The sequence below is a fragment of the Coptis chinensis genome, chromosome 4, assembly GCF_015680905.1.
Source record: "Coptis chinensis isolate HL-2020 chromosome 4, ASM1568090v1, whole genome shotgun sequence".
NCBI lineage: Eukaryota > Viridiplantae > Streptophyta > Magnoliopsida > Ranunculales > Ranunculaceae > Coptis > Coptis chinensis.
The window spans coordinates 19,623,450-19,646,910 of NC_141459.1; the positions used below are offsets into that span (position 1 = coordinate 19,623,450).

Genomic DNA, 23,461 nt, shown 5'->3' on the forward strand with positions numbered 1-23,461 from the left:
GACCAAAGGAAGAACTTTACTTTGAGTGGAATTGCCACTTTCCAAACCAACTGCATTGGGGAGTTATGCACCCTGTAGTCTAGTCGACATCTCTACTACGCTCTACCAATTATATCTTGTCTAATGCATGTTTCAAACTTTATATTACAGTATAGATAGATATTAGGAGGAACGATCCCTTCAGAGTTGAGATTGTTTTAAATAAACATACAAGCCAAATGAGTAAGTAAGTTTAATGAAATGGTTTCATCATCTCATAGACTGCTAATCAACCATGGAATCCACTCACTAACAGAAGAAATTGCAGGTGGCAGTCCTGATAAGAAGTTGCTCAACTGCACACGTCCCATCATTCTATTTTCACTCCAGGCTTACTGAAATAGCACAATAAGGGGAAATTTTCTATGATGTTCCCGAGTTACTTGTTTGAAGTCTTTTTCGTTCATCATAATGCACAACAATTGACCTAAGAGCTGAGGTTCACAACAAAAGCTAAACAATAACTGAATCGACCACATTCCCTACAACACAGACGCAGGTCGGCGAAGCAAAATTTTAGTCTTATGATCTCCTGGACAAGATGGGGAAGGTTTTATCAAATTGATCAGTTTAGCTTAACCATGTTGAATGACTTGAATCACCTTTTTTTTTTTTTTTTCCGGTTTGAATTTTTCATTCTTCTAACAATCTAAACTGTCAAGCTATCTATACAGAAAACATTTGAAAGGGCAAGAGATAAAAACGGAGAACAGAACATTAAAAAGAGAAAAATGATAGTGCTATGCTAAGACAGCAAGGTATTATTGGTCACATTACAAAACCCTACTATTGTCAGGCAGCTCTGTTAATAATAACTCTTCTGGCCAATAAACATACCATATTGTGTTTTGTCCTCCAAATGGTTTAACAGCCCCACTCGCATGTTGCAGACATAAGTACATAAGACCATTGCTAACAAAATGGCCGAAGCAGATTGATACAAATGGGGCAATAAGATTTATATGCACATCGATTGAATTCACTTTTGATACAGGATGGACGTAACACATACAGAACGCTAATATAGAAAAAATAATAGAAGAACAAAAAAGAGAAAGGGAAAAGAGTGTAAATAATTTCCTTCTTTACTTTAATTGTATCAATGTTATCTCGGTCCAGATAATTCAACTGCATGGAGGTTGTCAGTGGAGTCAACAATCCATTCTGAATTCCGGTGAGGTGCAAGATCAACCTCCTGACGAATCACCTCCACTTTTTGCCACTCTTCCCATCTCTCTGCTAACCCGTCACCTTCAAGCATTCTTACCACTTCTGACATCTTGGGCCGTTCCATTGGTGAGCTCTGGGTGCAAAGCAGTGCAACCTGGATTAGTTGCTCCACCTCGGCATCAACATAGTTGCTTTGAAGATCTGGATCAACCAGCATGTCCAACTTCTTCTCTTTTAACAGTCCTTTAACCTGAGGAATAGAATGATGTGTCAGATAATCATAACATAAACCTGAGGTTCTTTCCTTTTCTTACTATATTGATGGGTTAGGCCAGAGATCCCATGGGAACGGCATTTGCACATGAAGTGCACACACAGGTAGACCATCTATATTCAAGTTTCCGTCCAATACAGGTTGGAGCACCGCTCAACTGGCGTAATCCGAAACTTAACATTACTGGGATTAGCTTCAGAAATTTTTAGCAGTCCCCCAAAAGATTAAGCAGTAAAGTTCAAACACCAAGTCGCTTTATAACTTAGGTAGTGAGCTTTCTTAACAGAATACCTCATTTTCAGAATGTCACCAATATCATGAAATGAAGCATAATTTTTCAGTTTGAGTTTAAGTCGCACTCCACGTGGCATAACTACAGAATACCGATTTCAAGAATAATGTAAGCACGATGACTCTAAGAAGGAAAGGGACAGCACATTATAGATTCAGAATATATCACGAAATAATGCATGTTTCCACAGTTTGAACTAAAGTCACTACTACGGAATCTCTATTGTATTAAAGCAAGATAACACTAAGATTGGGCCAGTGTATTATAGCTTATACAAGAACTAATTACGTAAAGTCATATATTTGCCAAAAATAACATGCATACCCAGTCAAGTAGCATAACATCATCGTCATTAGCAAGCCTGGCAAGATCAAATGCTCTCTGTCCAGTTATAAGCTCTAGAAGCATGATTCCATACCCAAACACATCAGTCTTTTCTGAAGACTTCCCTGTGGAAAGGTACTCTGGTGCTATATGCCCAATCGTGCCTCGCACTGCAGTCGTGACATGGGTATCCTTGTAGTCCATAAGCTTGGCCAACCCAAAATCCCCAACAACAGCCTCAAATTCCTCATCCAGCAAAATGTTTGCAGCTTTCACATCACGATGTATAATCTTTGGATCACAATGATCATGCAAATAAGAAAGTCCTCTAGCAGACCCCAATGCGATACGCTTGCGGGTTGGCCAATCAAGCGGTGGTTCATTTGGTTGACGTTCTAGAATAATCAATAATGAACAGATGTAATAGAAGTAAAACGATTGTAACTAAAATTAAATGAAGCAGCCAGTGCGCAATTAACATGGCACTGTGAAATAAAAAATAATACCTCTTAAACATGATGCCACACTTCCATTGGCCATGTATGGATAAACAAGCAATCGTTCAGTGGGGGTCATGCAAAAACCACGTAAACGAAGGAGATTACGATGCACAGCCATGCTAATCATTTCTACTTCTGTCTGAAACTGCAGCTCCCCACCTGGTGTACGCTCTTCTTTTAGCCTTTTAACCGCCACTAGTGTACCATCAGCAAGACGTCCCTTGTACACCTTGCCAAAACCACCTCTTCCCAAAATGTTCTTGTTGCTAAAAGTATCAGTTGCAACTTGTAATTCTCGAAGAGAAAATCTTTTAAGTTGGCCAAGGTGAACTTCAGGATCCTCTTCAGCTGCAAAGAGACAAACAGATTTTAATGCATATATACAGTAATGCAGTATCCACTCTATAGTTGGTTTTTTCGGTAAACCACTAACCTGGTACATCAAAGAAATGTTCTTGTGGTTTCCTTCTGCGCCACCAAGCAAAACCAATTGCAGGAGCAGCAAAAAGTAAAGCAGCACCAGCAGCCACTCCTCCAGCAATTGCTCCCGTGCTAGAAGCACTATTCCCTAATATTAAGCAGATGACACATAATCGTTTAATCCCAATTTGATCAAAAGCAAGACAGCATCAAACTTTTATTATCGAATTAAGTAAATGAGAGTATAGAATTTGGCTTCCATTTCAAACCCAGGAACCATTGGATTCTATATCGACCCTTGTCTATATGTATTGATTCATTTGATTGAAAGAACAAAATTGGGGTACATAGATTTCTAGTAGGCAGAGGAAAATTCCCAATTCAGTAGGTGCAAGGAACTAAACACAGTAGCTTCCAAGTCTCCAGCCACCCATGGCTGGCTGGGTGCATACTCAAGTACAGCTAAAAGTTAGTTTTTTTACAAATATTTGCTTGATGATTCCCTCCTGAATGAGACTTTGCTGATTTTCCAGCATATCTCAAAGTCTCGACCGAATCAATTCAATCTCTCAGCATGTTCCATTTCGCAAAGAAAACTTGAAAACAAGACTCTATATGCCTGTACCCATCTTTCTTAATTTCGAAATCACTCTGATCTTAATTATAGAGGTTCATCATTTAAGTAGACAGATCATTTCAATAAAACATAGAGATAGTGAGTACGGAGTACGGACAGTGAATCTGATACGGATCAGACAAAGCACAATACCACCAAACGAACTTCAAATAAGATAGTTACTAAAAACAAAAAGGAAGAAAAAAAAATCACCTGGCGATGAGGCTGGTGGCGGTGGAACGAATGGAGGTGGTGGTGAAAAAGGAGGAGATCCTGGGCAAGGTCGACCAGTAACGGACCGCAGAGATTCAAGTTATTGGCAAAACTACGAAATGACAATTAGCAGTCAGTATAACACTTTAATCAGCTTGAGACAAGTGAATTACTACTATTTGATAAACCTATTGCAACAAACCTGATGGGAGTAAATAGAGAAAAAGAGCCATTGTCTGGAACAGCTCCTGACAATCTGTTGTTGGATAAATCCCTTCACAGAAGAAAATATGACACCAAATCAGTAGTATAAACAAAACCGATCAAGATTTTTTTTTTACTAAGACAGAAAATTAGGTCAACTCATACTTACAAGACTTGAAGTGCAGTGACATTAGTTAAGGGCATTGGAATTTGACCAGTCAGGCTGTTGTTATTGAGCCGGCTATCCTTCCACAGAAAACCCAACAGAATCCACATGTCACGTCCAAATTGTCAAGAAATTTCATACCCAATTCAAATTAAATACAAAATTAGATATATCTCATAGCATACCTCTTCTGAAATACATATTACAAGTAGTAGCTTCACATCATACAAAAGGGAACATAATTCTAGGTTGACCAAAATACTAGCTATGAGGCAAATATGGTTGTGGTGATAATTAAGTAATTAACAAGTTTAATTCTTAAACCCAACATCGTTATCTGATCTTTGTAGGCTCGTAGACATAGTGGATCTAGGCAAGATGATCTGTTCTTGAAGAGAATATGTGCACTTTATTGCCTAGTTACTCAGTCATTTGGTCTTTTCAGTCATGAAAACTAATCGAGATAAAGAGTATGTGCACTTTATTGCCTATTTACTCAGTCATTTGGTCTTTTCAGTCATGAAAACTAATCGAGATAAGAGTTCGTACTGGACTTGGACAAACGAGCTTAGAAATACTCGGTTTTATTTAGTTTGCATGGCTTCATCCATGTCTCTCTCTTAAGGATTCTGGTTCTAGAACATATCTTGGTTACAAGCACAACTCTTTAAGAAAAATTCTATGTGTGTTGGTTGGCAACTAAGCTATGTTAAATGAGGGGAGATGAGATGTGTGTCCTGTGAGGGGACCATGGGGAACAATACTTTTACGGACGGTTCTGGCTTTGGACCAAAACAACAATCTTAATTACATCACTCAGCTAGGAACAACATGTAAATCATAATACTGTCTGCGTTCAAGGTATATTTGTTGTTTAATTATAAAGGCTCCTAAATAAACAATAAATATCAGTACAGTTCCTTTTTTTAAACTAAACATGCATATAAATTCAAATTAGTAGATGAATACTGAAGATACTCTGGTAAATGTTTAGCTTTCATACAGGAAACGCAGCTTTGACAGGTTCCCCAGAGTTCCTGGAATGGAGCCGGAGAAATTGTTCAAGTACAGATCCAAGCTGACCAAGCTTGTCAGGTTCCCAAGTTCAGGAGGAATTATTCCACTAATGTTATTACTGTAGAGCTCCCTGCAAACATAAAACACAATAAAAGGACGAAACGATTCAGCGTACAATTCTGACCAATATAATAAACATCTTGAAATTAGCCATAACAAAGGCCTTGGTGCCAAAAAGTCAATGAAAAAATTAAAAGGTTGAGAAAGTAGCTCATACTAGTCCATGCACACCTTAACCCTTCGATAAATACAGTCATGAAATAACAAATGCTTGATGGTTATTAGGTGTAGAATTACACCATCAAACTATGCATGTATACATATATTTATAATGAGTCAAGTTGGCAGCAATAAGAATCTGAAGCACGGTTGATGTTCAGGATCCAACCAAAAAGTTGGAGTTGAAAAAAAGAAGGGAGGTATGGGAAATTTTGTGAAGAAAAGACTGACTATTATGAGTGTATGGCTCCTTAATAATATTCTTCCTTTTAGATTTTTGAATTTTTCAAAGTTCTTAATGACAAATGCAGCAAAAGGAGCAATACATATAGAAGATTTCAAAGTTGAATTAACTTCAATGATGGACCCAGATATGGAAACTGACTTTGATTGGGTCTCATATCTCAACTCAGCGTGGACAAAGGACTGCCATACAAGTGGTTATCCACTTCTTTTCTAATCGGTTGCTTGGTACTGCTGCGAATTTACACGACCAATACTCAGTGGCGTACTTGTAATTATTGTTTGCTGCAGACAATAAATTTAACTACAAAATCCCCATTTCCAACCAAGAACGAGCCCTAGCTACTTCAGCATAGGAATTTCTTCGCCTTGGAATCATAAGAGGAGCCATACAAACACATTACAAGGGGAGAATGGCATTTTCATGTTCATTGGTGTTTCCATCCTTCTAGAGTGCACAAATGAATTCAATGCATGATACAAAATAACCTGAAGTCTAGGTGATTCAAATAACTCTTAAAACAGATCAACTGAAATGACATATTGAATTTCTCTGAAAATAGTACTCGAAACATATTTACAAAGACATACAGTAGATGAATCAACTAACACTTACAAGTACTGCAAATTCTTCAGCTGACCAAGTTGTGGAACCAATTGACCAGATAGCGCAGCATTTCCAAGATCACTAAAAGAAACAAATTACATCATACGCAAGTGATTTGAATAGTAAAAAAAACAGCATCCACCAGGTTGTAATGCTGAAGTTGCATAACATGAAAAATTCCAAAAGTAACAATAACAGAATATACTTACACTCTTATAACACTATTATCATTGTTGCACGTAACATGAAACCATGTGCATGGGTTAACAAGGGTAGGATCCCAACTCTGGAGAACATTATTAGGATCGTCCAAATTGGTCCGTAAGTTATGCAACGCGTCACCTGTTAAGAGGCATAAGGGGGAAAATATCAAAAGTTGGTTGTACATAACATCAGCTTTTGAGTTTACAAGGTTAAGGCGAATATTTCATAGCAAGCTAACTAGTATCAAAAGTAGAAGGATTGAAGCATTCGTCTGATAGCTAAATTTGAGAGCATGACGATCACAGAAATCCTATGGAACTAGAACACTGCTTTAATCTCTAACATGTATGGTATAAATCCTCTAAATAGATAAAACCCCACTATATAACCTGTCATGTCACTCTGACTAAATATTGAGTAGGTGATCAAGGAGATGTCAGTTTTCTGGTCTAAACAGCATAAGAAGCTTCTTTTTGGCATTTATGTACCACTGGACTACCGTTACTCAGAAATGTCTTTGTTCTAGCTCAATCTCCAGGAGCCCCTCAAATGCGGTCTGGTAGGTGCACTTAGAATTATCATTTTACTCCTGCTCTAATATTAGCTTTTTTTCTCTTCTATCCTTTCCAACTGGCTAAAAAATTGCAGAGTTACGAGAAGGGGAGTGTGTAGGTGTGTGAGTAGGTGTGAGGAGGGAAACTTTGTGATCATAAATGTGCCCTCATGATCGAAAAAAGAAAAGCACACCATTCTAACCAAGTATGCCACAAATTAGCATCAATAGACTGAGATGGCTGCACCGTTAAAAATAAAATGCCCCACATTTGAAAAAAACTAAACTGCTTGACAGTGTAATTGTTGACAACAATATGCATATATACGAAAATATTGGACTGTTGGAGTAAGCGTTTTGAAGAACTACCCTCAAACTAATGATACTCCCAACTATTACATATTTTCCTAAGCCCTAATAACAACATTCCTTAATATTGTAAAACGTATAGGAGCCTCCCTCAACTGTTGGAGATGTCAGGAAATAGTCCCAACCCTACAGTTTGCCTGCAACTAAGCTTCAAAACAAACAAATATCAAATCCTTAAAGGTCACAATAGCTTCAATCCACCCAACAAAGCATCCTCAATCTATGCAGTACTTAAAATTCCCCAATTGCCAACAAAAACAAGTTCAACCCAACAGATCAGTACCAAACACACCCTCTAACAATATTACTACTCAAACTAGTCATTACTATCTTATCAATAACAACATTCAAAGTTCCAAATACTTGGCATTTCCTCAATTAATCAACTCATATTAATCAAAATGCCACAAAGTCTTAACAAAACAAACGCAATACAAAGATTACCTTCAGTATTAGCATAGATCGTAGTCAATGGATGAAAAAACAGAACCAACCAAAGCAACACATAAGTCAAAATCTGTCTCTCCATGCCTCAAAATCCCTCCTTTTACAATCCCCACTTCATAAACCAACCTTTTAACCACACCAACTTCTTTAAATCACCTCATTTGTTAAAAACCATGTAAAAATCACTTAAATCTCCACCATTTTTGGTGAAAACAAGGTCAGTAGAATCAGTACTCAAAGCTAATCAATATCCAAAGTTTAAATTTTGCAGAAGAAGAAGTTTTCCATCTCTCCTATCTTCTTTATTTTCTTCTTCTTCTCCACTGTTTTTTTTTTTTTTTTTTTTTTTTCTCTCTCCTGTTTTTGTTTTGTGTTTATGAGAAATGGGTTTTTTGATTAACTTTGTAATCAAGTATTAAGAGAGAGAGGAAACAAAGCGTGCTTAGTTTTCAACTTTGTAAGTCAAAGTTGTTAACACCTCGTTCGTGTGGAAAGGAACCTAACACAAATGGGACCACGAAAGGGGTTTAGTCAAAATCTCACTAAGTGGGTCCACATTAAAAATACTGGTCAAACTTGGTAATAATATTGTTTTATTATTATTACGAGGAGATGAACTGCTCCCGGGTGTACTAGTTTTGTTATTGGACTTTAGGGAGGATGTTAGCTGTCAATGGCTCAGTGGTCGAGAGAACCAAAATAAGGATTGTCTATTTTTTTTTATGTCTGTCTATTTCGTTGGATTTATTATGGTCTCTGCACTTCACTACTGCTCTGCAAGTGTGCATGTGTTTTTCCAGGCTTCCATGGCCCATGTTTTTACTAATAATTTCACCATAGTAGGATAGTAGTAAAATTTCGACACCAAATGTTTGGAATCATTTGTGCATTGAAATTTTCACCTTCCATGCCTGTACTCTTGTAGAGAGATAGGAGAAAGTATTTTGATTTTTATCAAGTATTGGAACTTTTGAGAATTTACCTTTCTCTTTAGAGTTTTTTTTTTTTTTCGATAAACATTTCTTACTAACAAAATACTCTTTCTTTTAGAGCTTAGAATATTTCTTCAGTAAGTTTCAGATACTTGATAGATAGTATTAGTGTCGGGCTCAACCCTTAAGCCATCTTATTTGTTTATTATTACCTAATTTTATAAATATCTTCAATTTGTTTACAAATGGGTTTTCTGTCACGCACTGAATTTCTTAGTGAATTAATTTGGAGTGTATACAATCCATTAGTCCACTTCATAAGTATTAATATGAATCCAATAACTAAAAGCGCGTAGTAATTTAAGTTTTTGTAGGAGTCTCATTATTTAATAAAAAAATTAATTGGAATAATAAAAACAACTGAGGAAATCTCACATTTAGTGATAGAATCTTCACGTTATGTCTTTTATTATTCTCTCTTAATTAAACTCTGTTAATTAAAAAAATTGTTATTGCACTATTCTCATTAATTTTGTCTCTCTCACTTATTTTATTTCACTAATTTCAAGTTTAACCATTTGTCTATTTTTCTTTTTGAGTTATAAACAATTAATCATTATATGAAACTCACAGTTCTTGTGAAACTCCATTTTTATTTTTTTTTATTTTTTATTTCAATATGAATATATTATTTTATTTATTTATTGATATTCATTAGGTTACGCTCCCGTCATTTTCGTTTGATCTACGTTTTTATATTATATTTTGGCTCTTAATTTATAATAAATTTGTATTTTTTTGTAATATATAGTGAATTTTTTTGGTGATTATAGAAAACCTATAAAATAAAGGCCTCACATTCTCACATTAACGTTTCGCCTAAGGCCCACATCTTGGCTTGCCCTGGATGGTATCATTCTCAAATCTCACTGCAGCCTTGTGTTAGGATAGGATTTCAATTATGTTAACTAATCCATGATTGTCGAAATAAAATGGATAGTTTCGGTTTTCATATAGGTTTTCCCATAACGCAGACAATAAAAACAAATGCAACTTGCCAGATGTGGTAAACGTATTGTATTAGCAAATGAACATTAGAATATTCAAGGTTGTCGGGCTCTAAGCCGCTAATTGAACTTTTAATAATCAACAATTAGAAACAAAGTCCCTTAACATCGTGTATTTAATGTGGTTAACAAATTCGCAACTATGAGGTGACAGACACAAAATTCTCTTATAAAGTCAACAAAATACAACCAATTGTGGTTAAAAGAAGATTTCAGAGGAATTCAAAAAAGCAATTTTTTTTTTTTTGTTTGGGGGACACTATAGTTTCAAATTATGTTTTCACGTGCACAGATGATGTAAGTCAGGAGACGAACAGCTTTCAAAGTTTCCTGTATAATATACTAGTTTTTAGATATATATTATAGTTGTACCTTCTTGGCTCTATTTTTTGAGCATTGACAGAGTCTCCAATATTTATAAAACTCTTTGACTAATTACTAAAAAGTAAGAGACTAATATGAAACAATTTTTTTCTAAACTCTATTACTAATTAGTAAAAAAATATGATATAAATAAGTAAACAATCCTATCTAAATTTTCATAGATTCTCAAACTTTTCCTAAACACTATAGCTAATTATGAAAAAATATGAGACAAAAAACTAAATTGCTAAAAACAATAATTTCCATTGAAAACGATTTTTCTAAAACCCTTACGCTACAAAGAATAGTTTCCACACTAATCTTAGGTGAAGTTTAATATAACAAAGTTTTTTTTTTAGAAAAAAATAATGAAATAACGAAGGAAAAAATAAATTGAGTTGCCTGAACATTTAGTTTCTACATTTGTTAACCACAATTTGGGACAAAAAAAAAAAAATAAAAAGTCAACTAATCATAAAAAACAAAATATACACTCAAAAAAAAGCGGACAACAAATAAAATTGTATTGTTTGCAACTATATGTCTATATGGGCCTAAACAAATAAAGTTGGATAGATTTAATACATCATCCACTTTGGGATTTAGACATTTAGTCATCATTAAGGATTTCAAAAGCCATAGTAATTACGACAGATTTATAAATTTATAAAAAAAAAATCAACATTATAATGTAATTTCTAATTTTATAATATATATATATATATACCGAACCAAAACAAATTACAGTGGAAAATTAAATTATATAAAAAATAACATCACAAAACATATAATAGAAAATTTTGCATTCATTTTAATGCAAACAACATGTATAAAAATAAAAAATAACGGCAAAACCAATAATGACAAATATTTTAAAATATATATAATACTACATGAAACTAAGCTCAAAGAACAATTAATGGAAAACAGAAAACTGGATGCAAATGCATCAAACTAACCTCAAATAATATTTAACGAAAAATCGAAAACTTGATGCAAATGCAAACATTAAACTAATCTTAAAAAGTAATTAATGGGAAATCGGACTATGGATACAACTGCATTAAACTAACCTCAAAGAATAATTAACGGGAAATCAAAATTTTGATGCAAATATATCGAATTAACATAAAAAAAATAATTGTCGAAAAATCGAAAACTGGTTGGAAATGCATTGAACTAACCTTCAATGATTAAATTAATGGGAAATCAGAAACTTGATGCAACTGCATTGAATTAACATCAAAGAAAAATTAACTATAAATTGGGAACAAGATGCAAATGCGTTGAACTAATTTTAAATAATAATTAATGGGAAATCGGAAACCGGATGCAACTGCATTGAACTAATCTCAAAAAATAAACTGGATGCAAATGCATTGAACTAACCTCAAGAAATTATTAACGAAAAATCGAAAAATGGATGCAAATTCATTGAACTAACCTCAAACAATAATTAATGGAAAATCAAAAACTAAATGCAAATGCAACATTATCGAATAATAAACAAGAAATCAAAAATTGGATGCAAATGCATTAAAATAATCTCAAAGAATAATTAACAGAAAATCGGAAATTGGATGCAAATGCATTGAACTTACCTCAAAGAACAACTAATAGGAAATTTGATGCAAATGCATTAAACTAACCTCAAAAAATAAATAACGGGAAATCGAAAACTAAATGCAACTGCATTGAACTATCATAAAAAAATAAATAATGGAATTGAAAATCAGAAACTGGATGCAAATGCATTAAACTAACATTTTTTTTTCTCGGTAAGTGTAAATTGAATTAAGGAAAGAAACAAAATAAAAGAATTGTACATGAGTAGTAGAACCTACATGCTATATGATGTAGGTTCAAGATATTCTAAAATAGCAACCATATGGAACCTCCCATTCATATAACCATGGGGGTCTGCCATTTGATACAAAAGCCTCATTCTCAGCTAAGAAAGATCCAAATTTTGCCGCCTGGTCTGCAACTAGGTTAGCATCTCTCCAGTTGTGCTACACTTTCAAGCTTTGCACCTTCGTAGTGCAAATTTTCCATCTACATAGGAGTTGCCAAGGGATGCCCCATGAGTTAAAAAGCTGTGACAGCTGCTGCCAAATATGATTCCACCCAGAGATTGCTTCATCCTTTTGAAAGGGCAAGCTCCACACTCTCCAATATAACCATGCATTCGGCTGTATAGTTGTCTGCAATTCCGATACCCTTACTCAAGAGTAAGACAAAATTATCATAAACATTTCTAAAGGATCCACCCAACCTAGCTAGACCTGGGTTCCCTCTAGAAACCTCATCTATGTTGACTTTAATTTGATCACCAATTGGAGGAAGCATTAAACTAACATCAAAACATAGTTGTGTTATATGTTTTGCATTTAAAATAGTGTTTATCTTATCTCTTTTCGTATGATTGGGAACGCCTTGCTATTCAAATAGTTTCAATATGAACTTTGCCTTATTAGGCAATCTCACAAAACTTTAATCAAACTTCTATTATTAAACAACAAAATGAAGTTGAAGGGTTATATCAAGGGTGAGTTTTTTTTTTAATGGATAGTGGGGTTTTCACGTTATAAGAAATTTGGATGAGTGATCAATATAATATTCATATATAATAGTTCTTCATATATAGTTGCAAATATTTTTCAGAATAATTAATATAACATCACACGTTCGTAGATAATATTTGAAGATCCCACATAGTGAGTCATATATAATTTAAAGAATAATTAACTGAAAATCGGGAACTAGATAATTTTTGTTGATCCCATATAGTAAATCAAACATAATTTATTTTTATGTCATGTTTGAAGTTGATATTACACACTACATTGGATAATTAAAAGAAAATCATAAACTAGATTCAAATACATACATTGAACTGAGCTCAAAGAGTAATTAAAAGAAAATTGGAAACTTTATGTAAATACAATAAACCATACTCAAAAAGTAATTAACTAAAAATCATAAATTGGATATAACTGCATTAAACTAACGTCAGAAAATAACTAATGAAAAATTAGAAATTGGATGCAAATCATTGAAAAATATTTAATCGGAAATTGGAAACAGTATGCAAATATATCAAACAAACTTCAAATAATAATTAATGGGAAATAAAAAACTGGATGCAAATGCATTGAACTAATCTAAAAAAATAATTAATAGAAAATAAAAAACCGAATGCAACTGCGTTGAACTAACCTCATAGAATAATTGGCAGAAAATCAGAAACTAGATACAAATGCATTGAAATAACCTCAAAGAATAGTTAACAAAAAATCAGAAATCGGATGTAATTGCATCGAACTAACCTCAAAGCATAAATAATAAAAAACTAGTAGCCAATGGATAATATCTCAATTATATCTCATAACCACTTTCATTCTTTCACGTGCCAATATATTATTGCACTACGCCACACTCCCGTGGGAAATATCCACAAATACTCCACTACCTCCTAGTAGCATCTCACAGATAAAATAATGGAGTGTTTATACATTTATTTTAATATATATATATATATATATATTGAACTAACCTCAAAGAGCTATTAACGGGAAGTCAGAAACTATATGCAAATGCAATGAACTAATCTCAAAGACTAATTAACGAAACATCGAAAAATATATGCAACTGCATTGAACTAATCTCAATGGATAATTAAAAAGAAAGCATAAATTTGATGCAACTACATTGAACTAACCTCAAAAAATAATTAACGGGAAATCAAAAACTTGATATTGAACTAACCTCAAAGAACAATTAACTAGAAATCGAAAATTGGATGCAACTACATTGAGTTAACCTCAAAGAATAATTAACAGAAAATCAGAAACTGGATGCAATTGCATAAAACTAAAATCAAATATTAACTAATGGTAAATCAGAAATTGGATGCAATATCTTGAGGAATATTTAACGGGAAATTAGAAACTTGATACAAATGCGTTGAAATAATCTTAAATAATAGTTAACCAGAAATCAGAAATCGGATGTAACTGGTCGAACTAACTTCAAAACATAAATAACCAAAAATTTGAAACTAGATGCAAATGCATTGAACATTTAACTAACCTCTAAAAATAATTAACTAGAAATCAGAAACTGGATGCAGATGTATTGAACTAATCTGAAAGAGTAATTAATGAGAAATTGGAACCTGGATGGAAATGCAATGAAGTAATATAAAAACTAATTAAAGAAACATCGAAAACTTGATGCAACTGCACTAAATTAACCTTAATGAATAACTAACGAGAAATCATAAACTTAGTGCAACTGCACTGAATTAACCTCAAAGAATAATTAACGGAAAATCGAAAACTTGATGCAACTGCATTGAACTAACCTCAAAGAATAATTTATGGGAAATCATAAACTAGATGCAATAACTACATTGAACTAACCTCAATGAATAATTAACAGAAAATCGAAAACTTGATGCAAATGCATTGAACTAACCTCGAAACATAATTGTATTATTTGTAGGGGGAATATAATGCCTCAACGAGTATAATTTTGCATTTTAAATAATGTTTATCATAATTTTTTATTATGATTGAGAGTGTCTTACTATTCAAGTAGTTTCAATATCATCTTCGCCACATTGAGCATTCTCATAAAACTTCAATCAAACTTCAATTGTTAAACCTAACAGCTAAAAGAAGTCAATAGGTTTTATCAAGGTTTGGCGTTTTCTTTTTTATTGAGAGTCGTGCAAGAAATTTGAATTAGTGATTAATATAATTATTATATATATCTCATATCTATGTATAATTGTTAATATTTTTTAGAATAATTTAATATAACGACACCCGTTTGTAGGACGGGTTCGAAAACTAGTAGTATTTAAAGGTGTCGATGGGTACCGTTTAATCGGAACGTAGAAAAAATTATGGTTTCGGTTTCTATTTTTAGGAACCGTTTAAAAATGGATACTAAAAAAATCGGACCATATAGAACTGGAACCGAATGGTTTTCTAAACAAAAAAATTAGACTAAAACTGAAACTGGACTGGAATCGAACGTTATCATATTTTTAACATAAAAAATATTGAAAAAAAAAATATAAAAACTCAAAACGTTTATTTATATATCACTAATTTTTGTATTAGTATAACATGTAGTTTTTATAGTATTTAATTTAATATTATAAATAATATAAAAACATAATTTACAACCTGAAATATATGGTTTTATTTAACTTATTATTGAATGACATCATTACTTATATTAATATTTAAAAAACAGCTCATTCGTGCAGTATTTTTATTTTTATTTTTAGTACATTTTTGTTTAATAAGGGCAATAAAAATGTGTGTAGATAATGAATCTCTTAAGAACCGAAATAAAGAATTGGATATGGAAATACCCGCTAGGAATCGATGGTTATGGGTATGGTTCAATAATTTTAAGAACCATGAAAAACCGAAACCAAAATTGAAACTGTAAAATTAAATGGTTCTTGGTTCTTACAACACTAAGAACCAGACCAAAACTGGACCATTGACACCCTAGTATTCAAATTCCAACAGTGCAATTGTGTTTAGAATTCTACCAGTCCACAGTCAACATTTTAGTTGATAATTTCATTCATTGTTCATGCAAAGCTCAGTCAAATATATAGGAAACGAAATAACACAATTAGACAAATTATCTTGTACCCATGATTCTTAGGTACATGGACACTCAATTTAACTGTTTAACGGCCATAGGGGCGGCCCTGGCACAGGCGAGATAGGCTGCTGGCTGGACCCCTAAGATTAGACCCAAAATGAGGGTCCCATCCTTCAGAAAATTAATATGCTATTAGTATGCTCATTCTACTCCTCTAAACCACATTCCCCTCAAATATATTTAGCAAAATCAATTAATTTTTTGTTATCCTATATGGTAATATGAGAGCCGCTCCAATAAGGGGTTGTTGCTACATGTGTTTGAAACTAATTATCGATATTGGAAACAGTACGTAGATGCAGCATATAGATTTTAGAAGAAAGGATTTGTACATCCTTGGTAGGAAAACAACACTAAACAAAGGAGTTTTTTATACTTTGAAATTTTAGAGTATTAGGTTCACGTAGCACTCCATTAACCACATAAACGGCATTTCTGCACATAATAAATTTGCTGCAAATAAATTGATAATATATCATATAAAATTATAAAGTACAATTTTTTTGCCCAAGTGGTAAGGACATTTTCATATTTATCTCGCCAATGTTTTGGGGAGTGTGGAGACCTTTTGCTTAAAGCCTTAAAGAGTGGTTTGAAGTTTGAACAATTCAATCAGAGAAATGATCACTATATGAAATTTCAAGATTTTTAAAAATTACGAAAGAGCTTGATGGGTTTTGCTTACTTACCTATAAATTGGGCCACTATTTGACCATGTTCTGGATTTCTGCTTAAATCAACCCACCACGTTTGAGACTTTGACAAGGGAGTGAAGGGACTATCAGTTTAAGACTTTGAGTAGTCAGGGGAGTGAAGGGACTAATAATAGTTTTAAGACTTTGAGTAGTCTATCGAAGACTTAGATATAAATTGCAATGCAAGAACTTGTTTTTTGTTTTTAATCGGAAGTTAAGCAGAATAAGTTTGTGGACATACTACTATTTGTTGTCTACAAGAGTACAAAACCTCATGTATTTATTGGTGGAGAGATTGTCCAGGAAAACTGTTTATCTGCTTAAAAAAATTGTTTATCTGGCCCACAAAGTGTTTGGACCAATGAGAAACTGCTGTTTGTGGACGGTCTATCCACAAATTCGCTCTCGAAGTTGAGACCATCGGAATATTTTTCAGTGGTATGAGTTTATCATTGCTTTGACAAACTTTGTTGCACAATTTATTATGGACTTTTACAATTGTGGTGGCCGGTGTGACTGGTGACACACAAATAACTAGCAATTTCATATTTTTACCTTTTCACCATATAGCCAAAGTGTTTTTTTTTGGGGGCAACTAACGATATATTATGTAGTAGAAGTGGTTCCTGTACATGTGGGGGTGGAACATATGTCTATACCTATAGCATCCACTAGCCACAGAGGAAGATCTCCTTCCCATTGATAGGAGTCCTTTAGCAGTAGTGTTTTATGCGATAAAATGTCAGCAGCTCCGTTTAGCAAACGGTTACAAAAAGATATATTAAAATGTACAAAATATGAGCTCAACGATCTGATGTCCTGGAGAATGAGCTCGGATTGCCACATAAGATTAGAGTGCAGATTCTTCTAATATGTAGCTATAGCCTGGGCGTCTGTGCCTATCTCTAGATGTGAGATCTATTTGACTAAGGCCCATTGTGTGGCCATGAGGATACCTCTGCATTTTGCGCCCTCCGTTGAAGTGGCATAGCATGTCCTGGTTCCTGTTGCTAAGAAGGAACCGTGTGAGTCCCGTAGGATAAAACCAATACCAAAACACTGTGTCACAAAGGTATGCTGCATCCACATTTAACTTTTAGGATGGGTGAGTTGGTGATTGCCATTTTGGTGGTTGGTTTGTGGGTGGGATGGTTTGTAGTTGAAGCAAGGAGTTAGTTGTGGGATTGTTCATCTTGCATTTTTCTTTATCTATTTTATGGGCTAACTGAGTTATCATGTAAGCTTGGAATTTGTTTGGTACGGTATTAATTTTTTAAACACGGCATTGCAATGAACTTTTCCATATAGCCCATGTAAGATTGATACAGAAGGAGCTCCATTTATCATTATTGAATTTCCACAGTTTTGGTGGGGATAGCCATATATCAATCCAATGGCGCGTTGAGAGATGTGTGAGAGAATGGAGAGTGATAGCCCATTCGGAAGTGAACCAACATGCCCTAGTGAAAGGTCATGTGAGGAGCATATGGTGTAGTGTTTCATTTGGATGGTCGCAGAGAGGGCATTGATGTGTGGGGATGGGAACATGAGTCCCTATTTTTTCGCGTGTTGGAGTGAAGTCATGATAGCATTTCCAAGCGAAGTTAATCGCTCTTAGGGAGGCATTGACATGCCAGATCTTGAGGAAACTCTTGTTTATATGGTTTGGGTCATTAGCACTGGGAGTGAGATTTTTATACAAGGATTGAGTCGTGAAAATGCCTTTTTTTGTGAGGGTCCACTTTAGATGGTCCTGTGAAGGTTGGTTGCGGTTTAGATGGATAGTGCGGATTTGTACGATCATTGCCGCAAAGTGCCAAATCACGGATAATATTGTCATTGCGCATGAGATCATCCACACAATGAAAAAAAAGAAGGGTAAAACCGGACTCATGGCCATTAAACTTGAGATGTCAAAAGCTTTTGACCGCATCGAATGGGAACCCCTTATTAACATCCTCCGAACTCTTGGCTTCGATCCAAAATGGATTTCATACATATCTCAATGCATCTTGACTGTTAACTACTCCATCCTCAATGGCTCACCCCATGGTTATTTCGAAGGTACTCGGGGTTTGCGCCAAGGCGATCCGATGTCTCCACTCCTCTTCATTATCTGGATGGAAGTTCTTACGTGACTCTTAAACCTTAAGAGGGAACAAGGGCAGCTTCATGGTATTCACGTATCAAGAAATAGCCCAAAAATCTCACATCCCCTTTTTGCTGATGATAGTTTCCTTTTCTATCGAGCAAACACGGAGGAGGCTATAGCGCTAATGGACACACTCAGCCAGTTTTCTGCTATCACGGGGGAAACTATTAATTTTGACAAATCAGGTGTCCATTTTAATGCTAATATGAGTCATTATGAGAAACAATCCGTACATTGCCTCATGGGCATGACCATCGTTTCTTCTTCCGACAAATACCTAGGGTGCCCTCTCTTTATGGGGAAAACAAAAATGCATATGTTTGATTCGCTTATAACTAAGGTGGAACAACGCATAACAGGTTGGAAAAGTAAACTTCTTTCCCAAGCCGGCCGAACTGTGATCATTAAATCTGTCACCACAGCTATCCCTACCTACCAAATGGCTTGTTTCAGTATCCCAAATAAAATCTTGCAAGAAATGGACTTGCTTCAACGCGACTTTTGGTGGGGCAAACATAATAAAACTGACTAAGCTAATCACTCGCATGTGCTATACTTAAAAAATTGAAAATTCATTTGCAAACCCAAATGCCAGGGCGGGTTTGGTATCCATGACTTAGAAAACTCAAATATTACCATGCTTTCAAAGTTGGCTTGGCGATTAATCACTGAACCTTCCTCCCTTTGGGCCACTATCCTCAAAGCTAAATATTATCTACATAGTAATGTCATAAATTCCACCCCTAAGCAAAGTTCATCTTGGATTTGACACAATACTTGCAAAAAGATGGAGCACATCAAATCAAATTCCATTTGGCATATTGGTGACGGATCTGCTGTTTCCATTTGGAACGACCATTGGTACTAAACACTCCTCATCACTTCGTACCCCTTCTGACACATGTTATAGAGCCAAAGTTTTGTTCATTAAAAATAACGGTGATCGAACAAAATATACAATTTGTAAGTGTGGGATGTTGATTCGTAATTGGTACAATAAAAAATGTCTCGCTTCATAATTCAACATATACATGGGCTACGCTATTCTTGCCATGATTCCATTTAATGAGAACCTCGATCTCGTATTATCTTTTGTGTTTTTCTTTTTTATTAAAGAGTCATAACAAAAACTCTTGTACACCTATCTAACTGCTAACTCCATACCTCGTTTTATCTCAATCCAACATATCCAACATATACAGACATCTTTAGGCACTTCGCAACAAATGCAATGAAAGTCACAAACTCACAATGGTTGTAACGGTACCATTGCTATAAAGTCGAGGGTGGGTGTACACGACAATTAGAAACTTGGACCTTTCTCAACTTAAGCTAACGCCAACTCTTTTCCAAATTTACATTTCTAGAGACAATTCATTATCAAATTTACAGACCGTTTACTAAATGTGGAGGAAAAATGGTTATAACAGAGGTTGCCAACATGTTAACTTGATGTATTTAGGAAGTGCTCAACACAAAATATGTTTTTAGGTCAACGACAATCTTGTATATATTATATTATATTATTTTATTTTTTATTTATTTGGGTCTATCCAACATGAAATGGAAGCGAAACCTTATTTAATTTGGAATAAAAATATAAAGTAAAATTTTTAAAGTCTAAAGGTGAAACTGCCATTTGTTTCCAAGTTATGCAGGCCACTACACCGAGTCACTCTAATTTACACCCAACTCATGAATAACAAGTACCATTTGAGGCGAAACATGGGCTGCTGCTGGTTTAACTGTTGTACAAGGCCACACGCTAGAGCACAAGTGGGGCGAAGGCCCAAACTCAGCCCATTATGTTAGTAATTCACTAATTCTCGACATTTTCAAGGGCCAAAAAGCCCAAAACTCAACGGAATACTTCCAAATCTCCGAAAAAGAAAAAATGAACCCGACGTGAATCGAACACGCAACCTTCTGATCTGGAGTCAGACGCGCTACCATTGCGCCACGGATCCTTCTTGTTCTTTCTTTCTAATTCGAAACTATATATAGTAATATTGAGACCATTAAACATGTTTACTTCAACGTGGTCTACCACTACTCACCAGGATTAAGACAATTCCACTCGCTGAGACAGCCTGAGAGTATATGCTAATGTTGGTGATTGGGTAGTCTTAAACTCTTAATATCTTCTGGAAGGACGAATCTGATCCTAATTATAGGCATTACGATAGAGACTCTCTTATAGTCATGAACACATATGAAACCACCTTGTGCTAAAAATGGAGGGAAGGAGAGATGGTGTTCATCAACTTTATCCCATAGAGATTTAAGTCCATTTACATTGTCTTAAAAAAGATTGATAGAGGTTTCCTATACCTTTCATGGTTGGTGCTTTTAGTTCATGAACTCTATTGTTGGCCTCTAATAAATTTTCTTGTCCCTAACCCAATTTTCTTTCACATTTTAATTTTCCTTTATTTTGTCATGAGAAATCAGGAATGCAATCAATTAAAAGACTATGCACATTGAAACTCAAATTTTCTTATGCTGATGTATAGGGTTTGGTGAAATGTGGTGATCTAATATTATTGATATTCAAATAGACGAATCACATGGATCATTTCTAATTGTCTATTTAATCTCTTACTAATAATGTTTCCATTATTTTCATGACAAATAAAAAAGATATTGGATGTCACACCGAAGAGTCTTGGTTTATGAAGGTATATGAGAAAATGATAGACAAAACAAAACGTATGCCTATCTACAAATAGGAGAAAGCAGACTCGGCTAAAAGAGCTCAATTCAATTTGGTATAAACATTGATTTTTAAAACAATCGCGTACATTGTAGGCCCTTGGGCAGTTGAGAGAGTCAGAGAGGACTATATAAGACTGAAGTTTAAGGATGCTAAATCACATACTCTTCCAAGCAGTTCTTTCTCTAACTCTAAGCTTAATCCAGAATGGCTTCTTGTGGTCTCCTGCGACATGCAATCGTTATGTCTTACCTTGCATTGTTCATATTACTCAATGTTTCAGCTGCTCCTAAAAAAGTTAAGGTTGCACTGTATTACGAAACGCTGTGTCCTGCCTGTAGTAACTTCATGGTGAATAACTTGTCTGAGATTTTCAGAAATGAACTCATCAACATCATCGATCTCAACCTTGTTCCTTATGGCAATGCCAAACTCCATAATACCACCATCACTTGCCAGGTCTTCCTATCTCTCTTTTACGCTCCCTTCTAAATTTCTAAGTTTCCTCTGCCTTTTTTAGGAATACTTATTTGCTGAGTTAGTAAGCATATGACTTTTTGTTTTAAAGTGTTATGTATATAGTCCTTTTTATTAAACGTCATGTTTCTAACTATAATGTGGTCATTTTTAGCTTCAATAATCTGGTAAATCATTCATGATTCATGTGTGGCAGCAAAGCTATAATGACCTAAGCTGATTTACTGATACTTATATTTTCATGCCCCCCATCCACATGATCCACAAAGATGAGCATCATATATATGAATTGTCATCTCAATATTATTCTTTACTATAACCTGATTGTAAGTTTGTTCCTCTTGTTTATTACTGCAGCACGGCCCAGATGAGTGCTTCCTGAACACAGTGGAAGCTTGCGCAATTCATGCCTGGCCCGACCTGGTAAACCTCCTTTACTTGTATTCAATAAAGAGAACTAACAATAGATTCGTTGGTGTTGAATTGTAGAAAAAAGAAGAAGAAAGAACTAATTATTTGCTAACTTTTAATGCAGAATGAACATTACCGGTTCATCTATTGCATTGAGAGCTTAGTGATTGCGGAACAGGACTATTCGTGGGATTCGTGCTTTGAGAAAACAGGGTTACCCCGGAAACCTGTTGATGATTGCTATTACGGCAAAACAGGACAACAGGTTTGCTATACGCCTATACATTTATATCAGCTTCTCCTAGTTTTAAAGTCGAACACAAGTTTTGGGTTGCAACTTACCATTAGCTGCATTTTCACGGATTTGTTAGCACTGGGAATCAGTGGAATCATTTTTTCCCTAGTATTACCATCTTGGTTTGACATGATTTCGAACACTTTGTGTAGCTTGAAGTACAATATGCAAAAGAAACCGATAGTCTTAAGCCTCCTCATGAGTATGTACCTTGGGTTACCGTCAATGATCGACCACTGAAAGAGGTCTGTTCGCCTCTTCGCTCTATATATTAATATATACTATATTGAAATATTTATTATTCTCTATGCTGAAGGCAACAAATTCAGACCAGTTCCTGTGTTCATTAAAATGGACTGCTTTTCTTTGTTGTAGAATTATACGGACTTCATGAGCTACGTATGCAATGCTTACGAACAGATAGGTGATCATACGCCTAGAGGTTGCAGACATCTACCTCATCAGGTGATCTCAAAAGCCAAAGAAAACGAAATGAAACTTGCGTGTTATGCAGAGGAGAAGGCAACTTAGAGTCTCCAGTAGCTTCCTGAAGTATGACAAAAATTTGAAATCTCATACTTCTAATCTACTGTGATAACCACTGGTGTGAATGTGTGATGCTTTAGTTGGAATGAAAGCCTGTACAGTAGCATTTCCTACTGAACTAGGATTAATAAAGTGTTGATCTTGGCTTGAATTGTGCGTAGATTAATCACTAAAATCGT

General features: G+C 34.7%; 3 protein-coding genes and 1 non-coding gene across 4 annotated transcripts; 1 reads left to right on the top strand and 3 right to left on the bottom strand.

The window, feature by feature from the left end:
• Window positions 1-952: 952 nt before the first annotated feature.
• On the bottom strand, window positions 953-2,742 carry LOC147502424 (LRR receptor kinase BAK1). Its single transcript, XM_086607248.1, has 3 exons — window positions 2,606-2,742; window positions 2,100-2,494; window positions 953-1,459 (listed from the first exon to the last, which is right to left on the bottom strand). The coding sequence occupies exons 1-3, from the start codon at window positions 2,724-2,726 to the stop codon at window positions 1,145-1,147; spliced, it is 831 nt and encodes a 276-aa protein (XP_086463374.1). The 5' UTR covers window positions 2,727-2,742; the 3' UTR covers window positions 953-1,144.
• LOC147502423 (somatic embryogenesis receptor kinase 1-like) lies at window positions 953-8,363 on the bottom strand. Its single transcript, XM_086607247.1, has 11 exons — window positions 7,935-8,363; window positions 6,574-6,706; window positions 6,374-6,445; window positions 5,222-5,365; window positions 4,222-4,293; window positions 4,051-4,122; window positions 3,849-3,960; window positions 3,033-3,167; window positions 2,606-2,947; window positions 2,100-2,494; window positions 953-1,459 (listed from the first exon to the last, which is right to left on the bottom strand). Exons 1-9 carry the CDS (start codon window positions 8,017-8,019, stop codon window positions 2,795-2,797), a joined length of 978 nt encoding a protein of 325 aa, XP_086463373.1. The 5' UTR covers window positions 8,020-8,363; the 3' UTR covers window positions 953-1,459; window positions 2,100-2,494; window positions 2,606-2,794.
• A 12,372-nt stretch (window positions 8,364-20,735) lies between these two features.
• On the bottom strand, window positions 20,736-20,807 carry TRNAW-CCA (transfer RNA tryptophan (anticodon CCA)). The gene has a single exon. It is a non-coding gene; the product is annotated as a tRNA-Trp (tRNA).
• An 887-nt stretch (window positions 20,808-21,694) lies between these two features.
• Window positions 21,695-23,433, top strand: LOC147502426 (gamma-interferon-responsive lysosomal thiol protein-like). The gene is made up of 5 exons (XM_086603876.1): window positions 21,695-22,012; window positions 22,388-22,453; window positions 22,566-22,706; window positions 22,889-22,981; window positions 23,112-23,433. The coding sequence occupies exons 1-5, from the start codon at window positions 21,761-21,763 to the stop codon at window positions 23,265-23,267; spliced, it is 708 nt and encodes a 235-aa protein (XP_086460002.1). The 5' UTR covers window positions 21,695-21,760; the 3' UTR covers window positions 23,268-23,433.
• The last annotated feature ends 28 nt before the right edge of the window (window positions 23,434-23,461 follow it).

Bases quoted from the DNA above. Each gene is read 5' to 3' on its own strand.
- LOC147502424 (XM_086607248.1), bottom strand. From the start codon at position 2,726: ATGATTAGCATGGCTGTGCATCGTAATCTCCTTCGTTTACGTGGTTTT. The intron at 2,495-2,605 runs GTATTATTTTTT...TGATTATTCTAG, and splicing joins TGTGGCATCATGTTTAAGAG to AACGTCAACCAAATGAACCA. The intron at 1,460-2,099 runs GTATGCATGTTA...TCTATTCCTCAG, and splicing joins ATGTTATGCTACTTGACTGG to GTTAAAGGACTGTTAAAAGA.
- LOC147502423 (XM_086607247.1), bottom strand. From the start codon at position 8,019: ATGGAGAGACAGATTTTGACTTATGTGTTGCTTTGGTTGGTTCTGTTT. The intron at 5,366-6,373 runs GTAAGTGTTAGT...TTATGTTTGCAG, and splicing joins CTGAAGAATTTGCAGTACTT to GGAGCTCTACAGTAATAACA. The intron at 4,123-4,221 runs GTAAGTATGAGT...TCTTCTGTGAAG, and splicing joins GTCACTGCACTTCAAGTCTT to GGATTTATCCAACAACAGAT.
- LOC147502426 (XM_086603876.1), top strand. From the start codon at position 21,761: ATGGCTTCTTGTGGTCTCCTGCGACATGCAATCGTTATGTCTTACCTT. The intron at 22,013-22,387 runs GTCTTCCTATCT...TTATTACTGCAG, and splicing joins ATACCACCATCACTTGCCAG to CACGGCCCAGATGAGTGCTT. The intron at 22,454-22,565 runs GTAAACCTCCTT...CTTTTAATGCAG, and splicing joins TTCATGCCTGGCCCGACCTG to AATGAACATTACCGGTTCAT.